At 40.4% G+C, this 20,433-nt stretch overlaps 1 protein-coding gene across 3 annotated transcripts in view; it reads left to right on the top strand.

Moving 5' to 3' along the window:
• C2H8orf34 (chromosome 2 C8orf34 homolog) overlaps nt 1-20,433 on the top strand; it is a 187,511-nt gene that overhangs the window by 45,027 nt on the left and 122,051 nt on the right. For all 3 annotated transcript variants that reach the window (XM_054193000.1, XM_054193001.1, XM_054192999.1), the window contains 2 exons: nt 13,797-13,944; nt 14,945-15,076. In XM_054193000.1, the coding sequence (XP_054048975.1) occupies nt 13,803-13,944; nt 14,945-15,076 (274 nt within the window). In that variant the 5' untranslated portion in view covers nt 13,797-13,802. The remainder of the gene's footprint in view (nt 1-13,796; nt 13,945-14,944; nt 15,077-20,433) is intronic.

The following is a 20,433-nucleotide window of genomic DNA, read 5'->3' as shown; positions in this document are numbered from 1 at the left end:
GAGAACAGGAACTAGGAAAAAGCATGAGAAGTGATAAACGTGCAACATGTAATTCTGATAAGTTTTTCTTCTGGTAATATATCAGTAGTATATCTAATGTGTGATCTAATTCAGGAAAAATGTATTTACATTTTTTAACTTTACTGGGATAAGTGGTCCAGAGAGGGAAGAAAAAAGCACCTGGCGGGTGTGGTTGGTTGCTGCACACATTTTGAAAATGTGTATTGTCCAAGTTTTCCGTGGGATACAATTGAAAAGACTTTCATCAATCTTGAAAACGTTTACATAGTTAGATTCTAAAAAAGACCTAATGTTGTTTTGAGTAGGCTCCTGTAAGGAAGGAAATGCTTGCAATTCTTCAGTCACACAGCAGTGATCTAATTTATCAAGGCATTTAAGCATGCACCTGGCTTTATAATTGTTTACTTCTCCTGCATAAAAAGTATCAAAGCTTAACTTCTTTACTGAGTCAGTCCCTTAGTATACCAATTGTTTTCTTCATGTACAGCCTTCTCTCTCTGATCACCAATCATAAACCCTTCATAACCATTAGTATAGTGGTAGTGTACTGGGTCTGGCTGGGATGGAGTTGATTTTCTTTGTAGCAGCTCATATGGTGCTGTGTTTCGTCTTTGTGACTAAAACAGTGTTGATAACACACCAGTCTTTGAGCTGTTGCTGAGCAGTGCTTGCACAGGGTCAAGGCATTCTCTGTTCCTTGTTCTGCCCACCAGCAAGCAGGCTGGGGGTGGGCCAGCCTGTGGGGGTGGACACATCTGGGACAGCTGACCCCAACTGAGCAAAGAGGTGTTCCATACCATATAATGTCATGCTCAGCAATAAAAGCTGAGGGGGTAATAAAAAAGGAGGGTAAATTTTCTGAAGCAGCCATTGCTTGGGGACTGGCCTAGGCAGTGGGAAGTGGTGAGTGGTTGCCTTGGCATCACTTGTTGTTGTGGTTTTTTTCTTCTTCCCTTTGCTTATTAAACTGTCTTTATCTTGACCCATGAGTTTTTCTTGGTTTTGCTCTTCCCATTTTCTCCCCCTTCCTGCTGGGGGTGTGAGTGGGTAAGCGGCTAGTGGCTGCTTGGTTGCTGGCTGGGGTCAACCCATCAGAGGTAGCCACAAAAATACCTACTGCTTTCCAAGTATAGCAGTCCCTCAGAAAAAAAGTTTGTGCCAGGTAGGTAGAAACTAAGTCAGTGAAGATTAAAGTGGAAATATGATGTGATTTTTTTATTTTTTTTCAACAGTGACAGTAATGAATCATTGAACACAGAGGAACAAGTGGCTTCACCTTAGACCTTGAAATTGGAATAAGATTACTTCATCTAGTCAGAGAAATATCAGCTCTAGCCTGTTGAGTTAGCTTTTAGGAAAGACAGTGATGTGCAGTCAGTGTTGCTTTATGGCTGTAATTTAAGGAAATCAGTCCAGGCTGTAATAGTCTTTCCTAGTTTTTATCTATGAGTATCCCTTTTGGTGTAAATTCTACAGACCTTTCAGAAAGCCAGTAGTTTTCATTTTCTCTTGGTGGAACTGTGAAGTGCCACGCCTTCAGGGCAGAATTTCCACTGGTTGATAGAGTGGGTGGAAACTGAGGGAGATTTCTGAATTATGCTTTAGGGAAATCTGACAGTGTTTCTGCCTTAACACAAACTACCATTGTTTGATAAATCCTTGCTGAGTTCAGATGATGATATGGTATGCATAATTCCACCAGCGTGAATTGTTATACAGGGATACAGGACTCCTGAAAGAAGTGTAAACTATCATAGAAAATCTTTGTGATTTGAAAACCATGGGAGAAAACGTGATAACTGCTGACATGCTTGGCATATCTGAGAGCATGTCTTCAGCCTTTTGCTCTTTTACTGAGAAGTAGTTAATGTTTTAGAGTAACCTAGTACCTGTGACCTCCCTTTTGACAGCATTCTTGTCTGAAATGATTGAATGGGAGAAAAGAAACCTTTCAATAATAAAGCCAAAGAGCAAAGGTGTTTGAAGCTATTTTGTGAACTAAGAAGTGGTAAAATACATTTGGGACAATGATATTTGAAATATCAAGAATAAGATAAGAGAAAAAAAAACCCTCAAAGGGTACAAAAGTGAAAAAATACAGCAAGAGGTTCAGGTAGTTATTGCCCGTTATGTGCATGGTGGAGTTTGATAAACTGTCGTGAGCTTACTCAGTGGAACTTCAGAATTGTCCACCATACATCACCTATGCAAAAGGTTTTAGTTTCTGGATCACTAAGTAAGATCAGTGGTGCATATTTTAGCAACTATTACATACATGAGTTGCATTTGTATCAGATAGGGCTAGTTCATCCCACTGAGGGAACTTATTATATGATTTTCAAAGGGTTTATAGTGGAAAGAATGTGGTGTTTCCATTCTGCTCTCCGGAGTCTCCCAAAATAAATGGTTAGTAACATAGGCCCCCAAAACTGGTCTTCTGTTATTGAATTGGTACAGATGTTTAATACATGAACATTTAGGGAGGACTGTTAGCTATTCAGTGATGTTTGTTTTCAGATTCCCTCTTATTATTCTCATTGTATGATGAAAAGTATACCAATTTTGTATATCAGAGAGTTATCAAACTGATTTGAGATGTGAGAAAAAGCAGTTTGAGACTTGGAATGATACTAGTCTGAGTCTGAAAATGTTACCTATGCTACTAGACCCATATTGTACATTTCCCTCCCAGTGCCACCTTTAGGGGAATTTTGTTTGCACCATAATGTCAGGGCCACCATTATCAGCTTTGTACTTCCTCTTTAGTTGTACGTCCACAGTAGTTTTTTCGTGGGGTATGTGCCATGCTGTGTACTGGAGTTTTGTGATACGGAATTTAGCTGCACAGACAGCTGAAATGGCAGGAATGAGTAGTCTTGAGGCTTTGAACAAAGAAAGAACTGGTTGAAATTTTTTACTGAATTCCAGGTGAAAGTCTGAATATTTTCACAAACAAGCTGAATAGGACTACTAATCCTATAGAGGTTTGCTCTCAACTGTTTTTCTACCTTGGTTAGTTTGAAACAACTAGTATGGTGCAGGCATGCGAATTGTGTTTATGTGGAGATTTGCATTGTTTTGAATAATTTATTTCATAGGGAGACGTGATAATTTCATGAACGCTTAAATATGTTGAAGTCCATTTTGATTATAGTTTGTAATGTGATTTTCGTCTTTTAGTTCTGAATTGCTCGAGAAGATCTAAAGACTAGCTACTTTCTGAAAGAAGGATACTGGTATTTTTCCTTCATTTCCAAAGAAAATATCTTTTGTGGCAGAAGTGGTGATCTTTACCTTTCTGCTCTTATTTAAGAATTGTAGACTTTTATTTTAGCTAGTAAGAATAATGTTGAAATATACTTTTTAAATTTATTTTTTTTATTTCCTTGTGTTAATACTGCAGAAATCAGAAAGAAATTCTAAAGAAAAAAATGTCAATCACTAAAAAGTTTATTAAACTTACTTTCCTTCCACAGGTTTTCACTCAATGTTATGTCTTCGTTGTTCACTTACAGCCTGTATGAAGTGATTAGCAAACTTAAATTTTGATGTCTGCCTGTCTTCTAAGCGTCTAAACTCCATTGTAGTCAATGGATATATAGCCAATACAGTCAGTGGAGCCTGGAGAGCAATTCTTGTTGTCTTAAGTGGAGATACACTGGCTGGTCAACTGGGAGCTCTCTAGGCTCCCTTGACCTCTTCATTGAAGATCACCATTGACATTGGTGTGAGGACTGCTGTATTTAATTGTCTTAATTTGGAACTGCATCCCATCAAAACCTTGTAATTCAAACTAAGCCACCTTGTCTCTTTAGTCAGGGCAGAGAGAGAGAGAGAGATACCTTTTGAGGGCAATTCACTCTACCTACTTTAAACATGTAATTTAAACCATGAAATGAGAGCATAATACAGCCAAAATCTGTGCACGCTCTGCCATAGTCTGTAGAAGTCTATGCAGTTAAAGACAAAACCTGTGATTGTTGTGTAGTTAATATTATCAGTAAGAGGGCAAGATAGAATGTCTCTTAATTAACTTAATAACCTGATAGTTATGTTTAGACATAGCTAATTAGAGCTTTCTTGTAATTGGGCCTATGATTAATAGACTGTGAAGACTGTTTCGTTTGTATTAAATGCATGGACAGTCAGAAGGAAATTAAAATTTGAGCCTACATTGAATAACTAACAGAGCACCTCAGGACAGCACAGTAGTGAAATATTATTCTCTTTATAAAGAATTAATATATTAAGTTGCTAGTTTATACCTGTTTTTTCAAGTTCTTTTGCAGCCTTATCAATATGTGCATGAATCTCTTGGAAATATCCACAGATAACTTTTGCAAGTTTCTTTTAAAACAGTCTATCTTACATAGCTAATAAAACTAGTGAATGTAAAAGCATATGAAGATACCATTATAGAAGAAAGTGGAAAAAATTGGTTTCATTTCTGGTTTGCACAGTGCACAGTAAAGTCCTTGGAGGAGTTTAACTGCCAGTTTTTCTGGAGTTTATATCACCTTTCTGCCCGTCCTTTCTCATTCTGGTCAGGGCAGAACCTAGTTTGGGGCAACACAGTGGGGAAACAGCCAAACCGACTGTATTCACCCTAGTGCTCTAGTCTGAAGTAATCATGGAAGTTCCCTTTCACCCCCTCTCCTGTGCTGCAGTGTCTCTTGTGGGTGTGTAGGGAATTAATAGCCACTGACATCTGAACAGGCTTCTTCCCTTGTTACATAGCTGGAAGAGGGAGTCCCACTGATACAAAAGACAAAAGAACGTAGAGTGAAAGAAAGACATAGCAGTGGAAAGAATATAGGAGGAGAGAGATTATGGGTCATCTGGCAGCATGGAGATCAAATCTGCCATGACTTTTTATGTGTTGTTATAAGGCATACTGTGCATAGAAGAACATGTTATAAAGGTAAACAATTTTTTTTTTAATTTTTCTTATTTAAATTAGGTGAAATTGGGAACAAGTAGAAAACTTAGGAGTTTGGTCTAGAAAGGCAAAAACTATAGTTAATATTTTTAAGAGACGTGTCTTACATTTCTGGTTTTGTGCATAGTTGAAACTTATCTGTTGAATTTTTCATCAGGAAATGAATCTCAGTTTCAGTGATCTTGTGCCATTTTTATTCTGCTGTTAATGCAGAGGCGGCTTCATTGAGACTAGTTGGTCTTTTTTCTTTTCTTTTTCTTGTGAAACCTTGCCTACTTAGCACATTGTGAGTCAGATCAGACTGCTGCTCACCAAAATGGAATTTTATTTTTGTAACTTGTTGTACACTTTAGTTTTTCTTTTTTAATACCTTCACTTTTGTCATCTTTTTTTGAAACATTTAAAACTTGTAAGAGTATATTTAGAGTACCATGCAGTATGTTATTCCTGCTATGAAGATTCAAGCAGCAGATGAGAACATCAAATAAACTTTGGATAATTTCATCATAAGTTTAAGATAAGTTTTCCTTTACTAAGGAATGGTGCTAGATGAGAATGTCCCTACTAGGCATTCCTAATCTGTAATGCCTTTTCACCTGCAGTGAAGTCTATGTTTTTACTTAAAAAATGAGCTGAGTGCTCACTAAGTAAAGTTACTGCCTGTGTGAAGTTTTTTTTGCTTTTTTTCTTGGGTGGTTTTTGGTTGTGTGTTTTTATCTCTTACCCCTCCCAGCCCTCCACCCCAAGGCATAGCCAAGCAACCAAACACAGATAACATATTTCTTTGTAATTGCCAATTTGTTGTGTATGACAAGAGGCTCAAAGGAAGCATGAGCTTGAAGAGCACAGGTTGGAGGCTGAGCAGATGGAGTTAGGTCCCTTGATGGACTGGGTGGGAGAATTTGGTAGGAGGGGAAAGGCAGTGGGGAGCTTTGATCCTACTTCTGGGATGTCTGACAGTGCGTGTGGCAGGAGGGTATGGGAGGAGGTAACACCTCCTGCATGTAAATGTGGATTTACCCAGAGCGTATGTCTGACACTATTATCACTGCTGCTGTTATCGCTGATTGGGGTGGAGATGTTCTTTGCAAATTCTGCAGAGTTTGGGAACCCAGCTGTGGTAAGTTAGAGACTGCTTTCACACTTTGCTTGGAGCAGCTTGAGAAGCAAATCCCTAAGAGTTTATTCATTCCAGTTTTGCAACAGAATACTCATAGTATAGAGCTATTTCTTCCTTAAATGGCAGGCTTCATAATCTGAGTCACCTTTGTGTTGACTTGAAGTTGTATTTACTTTTAATGACATCTCTGAAAGTCTTTGAGGGAAATCAGTTTGAGGCTTATTACACAAATAAGTAGTATTTTTTTTGAACTGCATACTATTTTCAGTTTATGAGGATTGCAACAATGTTATTTCTTTTTTGCTTTTACGTGTGCAGGATTGGTACAACTAATTTTTACTCCAGATAGATAAAAGTAGCCTATATCTATCGTTCTTTTAACTTTTCTAATTGCTGTCACAAAATAGAACTGATTATGCTCTGTGACAGCACAGATCTCTGAATCATTCAGGCCTTATTATCAATAGGTCTTTGACACTGTCCCCCACAACATTCTTCTCTCTAAATTGGAGAGATATGGATTTGATGGGTGGACTGTTCGGTGGATGAGGAAGTCATAGAATCATAGAATCATAGAATTGCTGAGGTAGGAAGGGACCTTTAAGATCATCGAGTCCAACCTTTAACCTACCCTGACAAAAGCCACTTCTAAACCATGTCCCTAAGTGCCCCATCTACCCTTTTTTTAAACACCTCCAGGGATGGTGAATCCACCGCCTCCCTGGGCAGCCTATTCCAATGTTTAATAACCCTTTCAGTGAAGAAATGTTTCCTAATATCCAATCTAAACCTCCCCTGACGTAACTTGAACCCGTTTCCTCTCGTCCTATCACTTGTCACCAGGGAGAAGAGGTCAGCCCCCATCTCTCTACAACCTCCTTTCAGGTAGTTGTAGAGGGTGATAAGGTCTCCCCTCAGCCTCCTCTTCTCCAACTTAAACAACCCCAGCTCCCTCAGTCGTTCTTCATAAGGTTTGTCCTCCAGACCCCTCACCAGCTTTGTAGCCCTTCTCTGGACACGCTCCAACACCTCAATGTCCCTCTTGTAGCGAGGGGCCCAAAACTGAATGCAGTACTCGAGGTGGGGCCTCACCAGTGCTGAGTACAGGGGGATGATCACTTCTCTAGTCCGGCTCACCACACTATTCCTGATACAGGCCAGGATGCTGTTGGCCTTCTTGGCCACCTGGGCACACTGCTGGCTCATATTCAGCCGGCTGTCAACCAACACCCCCAGGTCCTTTTCTGCTGGGCTGCTTTCGAGCCACTCTGCCCCAATCCTGTAGCACTGCATGGCGTTGTTGTGGCCCAAGTGCAGGACCCGGCATTTGGCCTTGTTGAACCTCATACCATTGGTCTCAGCCCATCGGTCCAGCCTGTCCAGATCCCTCTGCAGAGCCAACCTACCCTCAAGCAGATCAACACGCCTGCCCAGCTTAGTGTCATCTGCGAACTTACTGAGGGTGCATTCGATCCCTTCATCCAGATCATTGATAAAGATATTAAAGAGAACCGGCCCCAGCACTGAGCCCTGGGGGACACCACTTGTGACCGGACACCAACTGGATTTAACTCCATTTACCACCACTCTCTGGGTACGGCCATCCAGCCAGTTTTTTACCCAGCGAAGAGTACACCTGTCCAGGCCATGAGCAGCCAGTTTCTCCAGGAGAATGCTGTGGGAAACGGTGTCAAAAGCTTTGCAAAAATCCAAGTAGATAACATCCGCAGCTTTTCCCTCATCCACTAAGTGGGTCACCTTATCATAGAAGAATATTAGGTTTGATAGGCATGACCTGCCCTTCACAAACCCATGCTGACTGGGCCTGATCACCCTGTTCTCCTGCATGTGCCGTGTAATGGCACTGAGGAGGATCTGTTCCATGATCTTCCCAGGCACCGAGGTCAGACTGACTGGCCTGTAGTTCCCCGGATCCTCCTTCCGGCCCTTCTTGTGGATGGGTGTCACATTTGCTAACCTCCAGTCAGCTGGGACCTCCCCGGTTGTCCAGGACATGATGCAAAGTGGCCTGGCGAGCACTTCCGCCAGCTCTTTCAATACCCTTGGGTGGATCCCATCTGGCCCCATAGATTTGTGCACCTCCAGGTGCTGAAGCAGGTCCCTCACCGTTTCCCTTTGGATTACAGGGGCTTCATTCTGCTCCCCATCCCTGTCTTCTAGCTCAGGGGTCTGGATACTCAGGGAACAACTGGTCCTACTGCTGAAGACTGAGGCAAAGACTTCATTAAGTACCTCAGCCTTTTCCTCATCCTTGGTCACTATGTTGCCGGCCCCATCTACTAGAGGATAGAGATAATCCTTAGTCCTCTTCTTATTGCTAATATATTTATAGAAACTTTTTTTGTTGTCCTTGACAACAGAAGCCAGGTTTAGTTCTAGCTGGGCTTTGGCCCTCCTGACTTTTTCCCTACATACCTTCATTACCTCTTTGTAGTCCTCTTGAGTGGCCTGCCCTTCCTTCCAGAGGCCATAGATCCTCTTTTTTTCCCTAAGTTGCAACACTAGCTCCCTGTTTAGCCAGGCCGGTCTTTTTCCCCGATGGCTTGTCTTCTGGCACATGGGGACAGCCTGCTCCTGCGCCTTTAAGACTTCCTTCTTGAAAAACATCCAGGCTTCCTGGGCTCCTTTGCCCTGGAGGACTGCCTCCCAGGGGACTTTGTCAACCAGGCTCCTGAAAAGCCCAAAGTCTGCCCTCCGGAAGTCCAACGTAGCAGTTCTGCTGACCCCTCTCCTTGCTTCTTGCAGAATCGAAAACTCTATCATTTCATGGTCACTGTTCCCAAGACAGCCTCCAACCTTCACATCCCCCACAAGACCTTCCCTGTTTACAAACAACAGATCCAGCAGGGCACCTTCCCTAGTTGGCTCTCTCACTAGCTGTGTCAGGAAGTTATCCCCAGTACATTCCAGGAACCTTCTAGACTGTTCCCTCCCTGCTGTATTGTATTCCCAGCAGATGTCCGGCAAATTGAAGTCCCCCACGAGGACAAGAGCTCACGATCTTGAGACTTCTCCCAGCCGTTTATAGAATATTTCATCTGCCTCCTCATCCTGATTGGGCGGTCTATAACAGACTCCTACTATGATATCCGCCTTGTTAGCCCTGCCCCTGATTCTTACCCATAAACATTCAGTCTCATTATAACCATCATTTAGTTCAAAGCATTCATAACACTCCTTAACATACAGGGCCATACCCCCGCCTCTCCTTGCTTGCCTATCCTTCCTGAACAGCCTATAGTCATCCATGGCAGCACTATAGCTATGTGAGTCATCCCACCACGTTTCTGTGATGGCGACTACATCATAATTATCCTGCTGCACAATGGCTTCCAGCTCCCCCTGTTTGTTGCCCATGCTACGTGCATTAGTGTATAAGCACTTCAGCTGGGCTATAGGTCCTTTCTCCTTTTTACTGGCGGGAGCCGAAATTCTGCCACCCCCAGACTTATTTCTAAGGAGCCTGGTTACGCCCCCTATCTTTTCCAAGTCTAGTGCCAGCATGCCACCTTCAGGCTTTTTGCTAGCAAGCTTGGATCTATCCCCATCCCCCTTCGAATCTAGTTTAAAGCCCTGTCAATAAGCCCCGCCAACTCCTGCCCTAAAACCCTTTTCCCCCTCTGAGATAGGCTTTTGCTGTCTGTTGCCAGCAGGCCTGGCGTCCTGAAAAGCAGCCCGTAATCAAAGAACCCAAAGTCCTGCCGATGACACTGGTCTCTGAGCCAGGCATTGAACAGCTGGCATTTCCTATTAATCTTCTCATCAATCCTTGCAACTGTTGGGATAGAAGCAAACACTACTTGTGCTCCTGATCCCTTAACCATCCGTCCCAGGGCTCTGAAGTCTTTCTTCATTGCCCTCAGGCTTCTTCCTGAAATTTCATCATTGCCTAACTGAAAAATCAATAAAGGGTAGTAGTCAGCAGGCCTAACTAGGGTAGGGAGTTTCTTCTGGACATCCTTAACTTTGGCCCCAGGGAGACAGCAGACTTCCCTACAGTGGTTGGATGGTCACATCCAGAGGAGAGTGGTAAACAGCTCAATGTCCAGATGGAGATCAGTGACAAGTGGTGTTCCTCAGGGATCCATATTGGAACCATTACTGTTTAATATCTTCATCAATGACACAGACAGTGGGATCGAGTGCACCCTCAGCAAGTTTGCAGATAACAACAAGCTGAGTGGTGCAGCTGACACACCTGAGGAACGAGATGCCATCCAGAAGGGATCTGGACAAGCTTGAGAAGTGGGCCCGTGTGAACCTCATAAGGTTCAACAAGGCCAAGTGCAGGGTCCTGCAGCTGGGTCGGGGCAACCCTCAGTATCAATACAGGCTGGGGGATGAAGGCATTGATACCAGCTCTGCTGAGAAGGACTTAGGGGTACTGGTGGATGAAAAGCTGGACATAGAATAGAATCATAGAATTGCCTAGGTTGGAAGGGACCTTTCAGATCATCTAGTCCAACCATCAACCTAACTCCGACAAAAACCATCACTAAACCATATCTCTAAGCACTATGTCTACCGGTCTTTTAAATACCTCCAGGGATGGTGACTCAACCACTTTCCTGGGCAGCTGGTTCCAAGGCTTAATAACCCTGTCAGTGTATAAATTTTTCCTAATATCCAGTCTAAACCTCCCCTGGAGCAACCTGAGGCTGTTTCCTCTTGTCCTATCGCCTGTCACTTGGGGGAAGAGACTGACCCCCACCTCTCTACAACCTCCTTTCAGGTAGTTGTAGAGAGCGATAAGGTCTCCCCTCAGCCTCCTTTCTCCAGGCTGAACAACCCCAGCTCCCTCAGCTGCTCCTCATAAGACTTGTTCTCCAGACCCCTCACCGGCTGACATGAGCCGACAATGTGCGCTTGCAGCCCAGAAGGCTAACTGTATCCTGGACTGCATCAAAAGAAGTGTGGCCAAGCAGGTTGAGGGAGGTGATTCTGCCCCTCCACTCCACTCTAGTGAGACGCCACCTGGAGAACTGTGTCCAGCTGTGGAGCCCTCAGCACAGGAAAGACATGGATCTGTTGGAGCGAGTGCAGAGGATCGCCTCAAAAATTATCTGAGAGCTGGAGCACCTCTGCTGTGAAGACAGGCTGAGAGAGTTGGGGTTATTCAGCCTGGAGAAGAGAAGACTCCAGAGAGACCTTGCTGTGGCCTTTCAGTACTTAAAGGGGACTTATAAGGAAGATGGGAACAGACTTTTTAGTAGGGCCTGTTGCGATAGGAGAATAAGTAATGGTTCTAAGCTAAAAGAGGGAAGATTTAGACTAGATATAAGGAAGAAATTTTTTTGCAATGAGGATGGTGAAACACTGAAACGGATTTCCCAGAGAGATGGTAGATGCCCCATCCCTGGAAACATTCAAGGTCAGGTTAGATGGGGCTCTGAGCAACCTGATCTAGTTGAAGATGTCCCTGCTTATTGCAGAGGGGCTGGCCTTTAAAGGTCCCTTTCAACCCAAACTATTCTATGATTCTATGTTAACAAAACTATTCTATGTTAACAGTAGATAAAAAACTGGTCCTTTTGAATAGGAGCTAATTTCACATCACCTCGGAATAGCACTTTCTTTTTTTTTTGTACTTTGTGCAGTTATATTCTTTAGTGTTATTACTATGTCTCAGAATAAAGTGAAGAATCCTATGATCAGTTGTATTTTATTAGGTCTGTTTATGTTAATTAAAGACCATTTGTTCCTGTGACAAGCAAGTTGGTGATGGCAACAATCAAGTAGCATTTTTCTTATATTGACACATAGACATTATAAAATTTTTCATCTCCGTATTATCTTTTTTAATGCTACATTAATTTTATAATGTGTTATTAATAGTCACCCATGCATGTCTTTAAAAAAAATAATAGTATCAATGCATGTATCTCAGTTCTCATCATTTTGTTTTTATTAATCTAAGACAGAAAAATCATTTTCAAACCATGATTCAAAAAAATGATTTAAATTGCAAGTCAGCTATTACAGGTTGACACTTTTCCTTTGGTGATAGAATCCTCTGCAGTGGAACTCCTACGGCTATTGTGGTCTGTTACAAGCACAAGATTACATCTTTCCACTTGTCACCAATTCTACATTTTGGCAGGGAAAAAAAGAAAGGTTTGCTGATAGAGTGTTGCCAAGCAACCAAAATGTGAATTACTCCAATTTCTGGATGTTTCTTGTATGATGTATATCGGAGGGTTTCTCCTACCTTTGGTGAGAGACAGTCTAGATGAAGTTACACTCCATAGCTTTACTGTTTCTAAGATTAGTAAGTAGCTGAATTTCTCCCTGTGGAATTTCATTTAAAAACAAAAGACACTTTTTTTTTCGGTTCCCTGTAGATAGTTATCAAAAATCACGTCACAGATCTTCATGTCTTCACAAGACATGAGATTGGGCATGTTTTCTCCTTTTTGTTTTCTGAAGTTAAATTTCTCCTTCTGAAATGGAAAGCTTGTTTCTGTCTCATTTTCACTTATACCTAATTGTTTATACCACTACTTGAATAAAAAGAATGGAAAGGCTTAGAATGGACAATGGTAACTTGCTGTGTCTTAATAATCTTGCATGCTGTTACTCATGTTTACTGTTATTTTGTGTACTACCTCTTAAGTGTATTTTTCCAACACAATTAACTGATGGTAATAGCAAGTAAGTACTGGTATTTGGAAAATTATTTATTAAATGAAGCTGTGTGGAAAAGATGTAGTGGACATAGACTTAACTGTGTGGAAATTACGGTAAGATTTATGCTTGGGGATAGATGAAGAGAGAATAAATGCACTTGATAACTTAGCCGTTTTTTTAATTTTGTTGGACGTTTCTGTAATTTTTTTACTTCTGTGGAGCTTTTTTGTTTTGTAGTGTCAGCCACAGATTTCCTATGGGGAACTATGGGGATTTCAGGGTCACCTCCCACATTAGTCATTGATTTCCTCTCAGGGCACGTGCCCGACACAGAGACATATCTTATTTTCTGGATTCATGGTCTGTGTTTTATGTGTAGGGAGCCAGGAAGAATCTCAGCAGCCTTATGGAGAGTGCTTCTCTTTCCACAGCCCTGCAAGGCCAGGGTGTATAACAGCAATTAGATAGTATCAATGCATGGCATTAGGAGGTGGTTTCCTGTTGACATTGATTTCGTATCCATGTCTGCAACAGTGTAATACAATATTTGCTCATGTCTATACTATAATGTTTTGGAGGACTTGCTGTAAAAAATGTCTGCCTGTTTGATCATCAGACCCTGGAGTTCCCACGTATGAATGGGCAATCTAACCAGGTCATTGTTCCATGTCTGGGTGAGATCAAAAATGCACCAACCTTCCTGATACAGCAATTTCCAATGAGAAGAAACTTGAATGTATAGGTTAGAGAAGAGCTATCAGAAAAGGTGTTTGTTAAATGAACGGTGTTCAGATTGTTTGGAGTAAATTTGAGCAGATAGTGGGGGTTGGGTTGTTTAATGTAAATTCTAGTGGATAAGTGACTGTACAGGCTAAGAGCACTTCAGACATGGACACTTCATAGGGCAAAGCTAGCAGTAGTTTGAGGACCTGGGCATTTCCAGCTGTTTTCTTCAAAGTTGAAAACAGGTTTTTCCTTTATAAATGCTCCTTTACTTTTGGTAAATGCAAGATTAGTTTAGGTGCCACTAATGCCACTAATTTTTTGTTTTGTTTTAATTTTCTAAAGGAGTTGATGACCAAGCTGATAACAGAGACACCTGACCAGCCTATTCCATTTCTAATTGATCATCTTCAGTCCAAACAGGGGAACCGCAGTCAGCTTCAGAGAACGTTGTCTGGCTCTGCTGCCCTTTGGGCAGAGAGTGAAACATCAGGTATGTTCTGTATGCTGGAAAGGGCTAGTCTCCAGTATAATCTTCCCACACTTTTGTCTATGATTTTCTGGATGCACATTTGCCTGCTGAAAAGATATTACTCTGGTTTTGAGCATGTACAATAAATTCTGTTTGTCCAGTAGATACTGAATTTAATATATATCGTTGGCTATCAGCTCAGCCTGTGTACATATTATGTGAGTATGGGTGAGAGTTACAAGGTGGAAACAATCTCAGTCTCAATGAAAAAGAAGGTGCATATAAAGGTCCCTTGATTCCCCAGGTGCCCTCTTTGCTTTCCCTTTCACTTTGCTTTGTTTTCCTTTTCCCTCCCGTGGTGTGTTTGTGCCTGAGATTAGCCTCTGTTGAGGTATTTTCTTTAATAACACACGTTTTTAACAACCCATCATTCCAACGCTTAATGAGAAGATGCTATTACTACTTTATGAACTCCAGTGTGAATAATTTATGATTGTAGATCTTCAGAAGCATAAAAAAATTTCTGAAATAATATCTGCGCTAATTCTAAAGTAGAAATTTTAGCTTTGATATTCTGGTACAAGCTACTATTAGAATGTTGGTTTTGCATTTAAAAACTGACTGATTATCTGTTTCAGGCTGTAATAGATCTCAAATAGTTGCTGATAGTCAAAATGTTAATTGCCTGACAAATCAACTTTTTATTTGTATCAAATGTGAAATTTTAAGCATAGGCAGTCAAACGTGTAAGAGAATAAATGGAGATTAAGGGCTTTTTCATAACAAAACCTAGGATGTTGTGTTTTTAATGAAAAACATATTAATGAATTTCTAAATGTTGATGTTTAGGAAATGGAAGAAATATATGAAATTTAGCATAAATCAGATATAGGAGAACAAAAAGAACTGACTTTGGTTTGGGCTGTTTTTTCTGGATTAATTGTTTATTAAGACTTTGAAAAATGACCCTACAAATGTTATTTGTTACAAATGTAATTGCCTGATTCAATTCTTTTAACAGAAAATAAAGGAACAAGGAGAGATTTTAGAAGTTATGATAAACCTTGGCAGGTAAATGCAAAAAAGCCTAAAAAGTCAAAGAGCGACCTTGCCGTGTCCAACATTTCTCCACCGTCACCGGAGTCCAAGTCATGTAAGGAAGCTTCACTACATTATTAATTCGTGCATACTTCCAAACCCATAGTATGTTTTTCTGTTCAATTTGGATTAAAATGGAAAGCAAACTATGAGCAGTTGAAATGGCTAGATATATATGTTAGAAGAGTTTCATTCTTGCTTTCCTTTCACTTGAATTATGAATAGTTAATAATACCTTATGTTGTCATCTATAGATAGAATAGAATTGTAAATACATAAAAAAATAGAAGAATATCTGGGTGTCATGCACAATTTTATGTTCAGGTACCAATTATGATTTGATATTTTAGTTTGCATTGCCATTTTGCACGTGCAAAATCTGTTCTGTTGATATTGGTCCTAATAGATTTTTTTTTCAATGTGTCAGGCAATGCAAAACTATGAATTATGAATAAATACTGTTGAAGATCTGGAGACAGTGTCAGCAGAACAGGTGTACTGCTCTGAGAGTTGCTGAAGGAATCTAAATGTACACTGAAAGAAAAGGCAGAATATAATTAGAGTGACTGAAGAGAATATTGTCAATGACCTGTAAAACAGAAGTGGTAAAAATAGAGGCAGCAAGCCTTAATGAAATATAATGCTTCCTGTGTATGGGCTATTGAAGAAATTTAGTTTTTAAGCTTGATTTTTAATTGTTTGGGTTTTTTTACACAAATAAATATATCTACAATATACATACATATGTACATATCAGTAGACACACACACACAAGTATGTATACAAGATTTGTTCTCCAAAATAAATTGCAAAATTATATGTTCTTCTGTTGACTGTTGTAGCTTTTTGAAATGTTTATAATAGACACATCTTTTTAATAACTCAGATTGTGAACAGGTGGATCAGATGAGAACAGAGATATATAGTATGCTGCAATAGAAGGCTTGCTGTCTTTCCTCTAAAAGCAAGATGGAGAAGTCTAGACTTCAGAGGAGTCAAAGAAAAATCTTCCAGTGGCCTCAGTAGGTCAAAATATAGCACAGCAATGGGTGAAGTAAATCATGATAGATTTATGAAATAGAGACACTGTGCTTTTGGGTAACTAACGGTCTTGTATAGTTATGAAAACTTTTTTGATTGGGAATAAATAACTGTAACAAGTTAAAGAAAGCTGTACAGGTAGTTGTGTCCCATAGCACAGCTTTTCTCAGGACTGTATTGTCCTAGAAAGATTTATGGATTATTTTTCTGGAAATGAAGCATGTGTCTATATTTCTTCTTCATGAAGCACATTCCCTGGTTCAAAATTACTCAAATTTGTTCATCGGTTCCACTGTACCTCTCTATAGGCACATAAATTTTGAAGTCAGTCCAAAAGGAGCATATGGATTTTAATTCAATTTCTAGAGTAAATAGGGAGATTCAGAGAAGTGGTCATAGTCACTCGTGATCTGAGTCTAATCTAACAGCCTTTGCTGGATAAGAGCAATTTATGGAGATACACTGTTAGAAACAGTGGCCAAGGGTGTTGTGAGCTGTGCCTGTCATCATACTATGTTATTCTTCTCCATCCCTGTTCTTGCACTTCAGATTCTGTGATATGCATCAAGTAACTTCTATGACACCTCCTAAAGACCTCAAGTTCTCAGTCTTTATCCCAGGTAGGGGTGTGACATCATGTCACTCCCTTCATTTGTGTGCCTACTACAAGTTTCATGCTTGTTGGTCCTTAGGTTGTCCCAGGAGAGGGACAAAGAAGAGGCTGGGCACTCTAAACTAGCATGTCAAATGTCAAGCAAGGAAATAATTTATACATCCATAATAAGACAGGACTCAAGGATCTGTCCTTTTGGACTGAAGGGCATCTAATAATGCTCTTCAATTGGTAAGGCTTGCCTTCAAGCTGTCCAAGTCCATAAGTCTAGCAGCAGAGTTTGTGGGAGTGCCTCTTTACCCCCAACAGAGGAAGACGGAATTAAGGTGTGCTTAAGGCAGTTGGACATATATATAAATACATGGCACTATATGGGATTTATTCTGCGTGCTGAGAGAGGAGACTAATGTATTTGCCAGGCCATTCTGTCATCACTGAAAGGTCATGACGATTGTGGGAGGTTCTTGATGACAAGAAAAAGGCAATCATCACATCAATTTTGAGGATGGCAAGAAGGAGACTTTCGGGACTGCAAGCTGATCAGCCTAGCCTCACTCTGTGGGATGATTATTAAGCAAATTTTCCTGGAAGGTGAAAAGGAGGAAAATGTGAGTGGGGACAGCAAACATGGATTTATGTTATCATACATGCTGTATCACATCATTCTGATTGCCCCCTTAGGTGAAATAACTGGCCCTGTAATCAAAGAAAGAACAGTGGATGTTTAATTCCTTGACTTCAGCAAAACCATTGTCAGTTTCCCGTAGTATTGGTTGGATTCAAGGGATTGTGACTGGCAATGCAAACTCCAGTTGGAAAACCTATCAGTGGTGGCATGCTTAAGGGACTGGTATTGAGGCTAATACCATTTAAAAGTCTTTCTTAATGTCCTGGATGAGAAGGTAGAATGTTCTCTTAGCAGGTTTGCAGGTGAGACCAAATTGTGGGAAGTGGTTGGTATTTTGGGTAGCAAGGCTGCTATTCAGAGGCACCTCAAGAGGAGTGAGGAATGGGCTGAGAGGAACCTGATGAAGTTCAACACAGGCAAATGCAAAATCCTGCATCTTGGATGGAATAACTCTGAGCAATAGTATAAACTGGGGTCTGTGTGGTTAGAAAGTGGCTTTGCAGAAAAAAACCTGGGGTGCTGATGGACAAGAACTTGAATATGAACCAGCTATGGCTGTACCCTCTGGCAGCGCTGAAGGTGAGCTGCACACTAGGCTGCATTTGCAAGAGTATAGTCAGCAGTGTTTATTTTGCACTTTTGCGATGGCATCTGGAGTATGTCATGATAGACAATGGTGTACTGCAGCAAGTCCAGTGGAAGTCCACCAAGATGATGAGAGGGCTCGAGCACGTGATGGATAAGCAAAGGACAACAGGCAACAAAAAATATACTGCGAGGGTGGTCAAACAGTGGAAGAGGTTGTCCAGAGAGGCTGTGGAATCTCGTCTGGGGAGATACTCAAAACTGAACTGGATAGTCTGAGCAACCTGCCTTCAGTGGACCAGTTTTGAGCAGCTGGTTGGATTAGAAGATTTTAAGATCCTTTCTCAGTCTAATTATGCTCTGATTCCATGCTTTCCTGTTTACACCCTTTCCTATTTTTTTGTCCATACCACTGTTTTAAACCTTGATTTCTCCTATTATTTTCATGACTTACTCACCCCTGCAAATATTTGTCTCTGCAAGTTCTTGAAAATACCATCTGTATTTGAACTACTTTTCTTTTTAATTCGTATCACAGAGGCTGTTTTCAGGCATGCGCCTTTTTGCCTGCCATATATTGCTTATTTTCTGCCAACAACCAAATTAATACTGACTTTTTTGACTTTTTTTTTCTGGGTTTATGCCAAAATCAGTGGGTACTGTATGCCCCTTCAACCACCCAGATCAGCAGAAAGCAAGCATGTTCAGATGACATTCATTACTCTGTCCAGATGTGCAAATTCCATTTGGTTTGTGCCTTCACCTTGTACCTCAAAATATTTTTGGGTGTCATTGTACATTTTTTTTTTTTTTTTTCAAACACTATCCAAAGAGGTAGCAAGGACTCATCTGAGAAACAGAATGTTTTGGACCTGCTGGGAGCGAAAGATTTGCTCTCAGATTTGTGTTTAAAACAAACAAACAAATCACCACACCCAACAACCTAAAAAGCTCCGCAAAACTGCCAAAAACCCCACAAAATTTAATGGAGTCCATCAGTTGTAATGCGTTCTGTTGCAGAGCTTTTGTCTTACAACTATCTTGTTGAAATGATCCTGAACTTGTAAGTTTATTCAGAACTGAGAAATACCCTTTCATAGGAATCTTTGGAAACATTAGGAGAGTTGATTTATTTAACTAGGAAATATTTTTTTCATTCAGAAGAGCTGATGTTGACTGCAGCGTGCATGTTATTCCTGCATGGATATCTCTTTCTTATCCATTCAACTTTTTTACTGGAAAGATTCCTTCAGTCCTTCTTCTTGCCTGTTGTGATCTCAGTTGCACCTGAAACAAACACAGAAAGAGGAAACCCTGGTATCTAAGGGGTCTGATCACTTGTTTGGTGTGTGCAAAACCACAATTAAGCAGAAGCTGCTGCTGTTGTCTGGCAAGGAAAAGGCTTGAAGCTAGGACTCCTAGCGTGTGTGTGTGTTTATATTAAGTATACTTAATGAAATGTTTAAGTGATCACATTCTCTGTTTGAAGAAGAACAAATTTGGGAGTTTGTAAATAGTTAGTGAGACAGACTTCTTGCTTCCCGACCAACTGCTTTTAGGCAAAGTAGATTGATCTCTTCACCACTTCTGTATTAAATCAGATCACAGATCATTCTTTCAGTTTGCCTCACTTCACCATACTCACCATATCCCATTTACAATATTGTGTACTTCTAATTGCCCTTTGTCAATCTAGGACTGGAGGCCATCGTTTTTAGCCTTATAATATCCAGGTACTGTGTAAACCAGTTTGCCTATATTATCAAAGAACTCTAATCTGAATTCTATTGTGAAATTTAAATACATGAGTAATTTTATGCTCAATAATAACACACATAATTTTGTTCTTTGAGATGTAAGATGGTCATACAATGCGTTAATGAAATGTAGGATTTAATGAGCAACTGGTCTGATTCTGTCTGCAAATCATGTCTTGAAAAGACACGTATATGTAGATAAAAACAGTACTGATCTTGTACCGTCTATTTTCTACTTTCCAGTAGAAAATAAAGGTCTGCTGATTTGTGACAGAATTCATAATACATCCGTGAATGAATCTGATGTGCATTTTTTTAGGGGAGTGTGCCACCAGAAAATCAGAAATACTGGAAAGCATGTCTTTGCGGTCTTCTAAGATGAGATGGGGAAATCGCAGCTCCATAAAGGGAAAACCTAAATGTTTCTATACAAGTAGAAGATGTAGAAGTAATAATTTTTTTAATTGTAGGCAAATAATTTCAAGATAAGGTGTTATATAAATATCTCAAATAACAGAGATGAAGTTGAGGCAGGTAATATGATGTGGGATTTAAAATTACTGATATGATGATTTTGAGCAATGTGAGTGAGTATAATAAAGAGGAAGGGCAGAATATTATGAAAGGATTTTACTAAGTGTGTAGTGGCATACACATGGAAATGATACATGATGAACTTCATACATACAGAAGAAGTTCATGTGTTTCAAAAGATCTCAAGGGAGCCTCATATGGTCTTTATACAGTTCTGCATGCTTCACACAAAGCCATCCATTTGAAAATGACCA

Source organism: Rissa tridactyla, chromosome 2 (genome assembly GCF_028500815.1).
Source record: "Rissa tridactyla isolate bRisTri1 chromosome 2, bRisTri1.patW.cur.20221130, whole genome shotgun sequence".
NCBI lineage: Eukaryota > Metazoa > Chordata > Aves > Charadriiformes > Laridae > Rissa > Rissa tridactyla.
The sequence above is the reverse complement of the archived record's forward strand: the minus strand, read 5'-3'. Positions and strand labels throughout refer to the sequence as shown.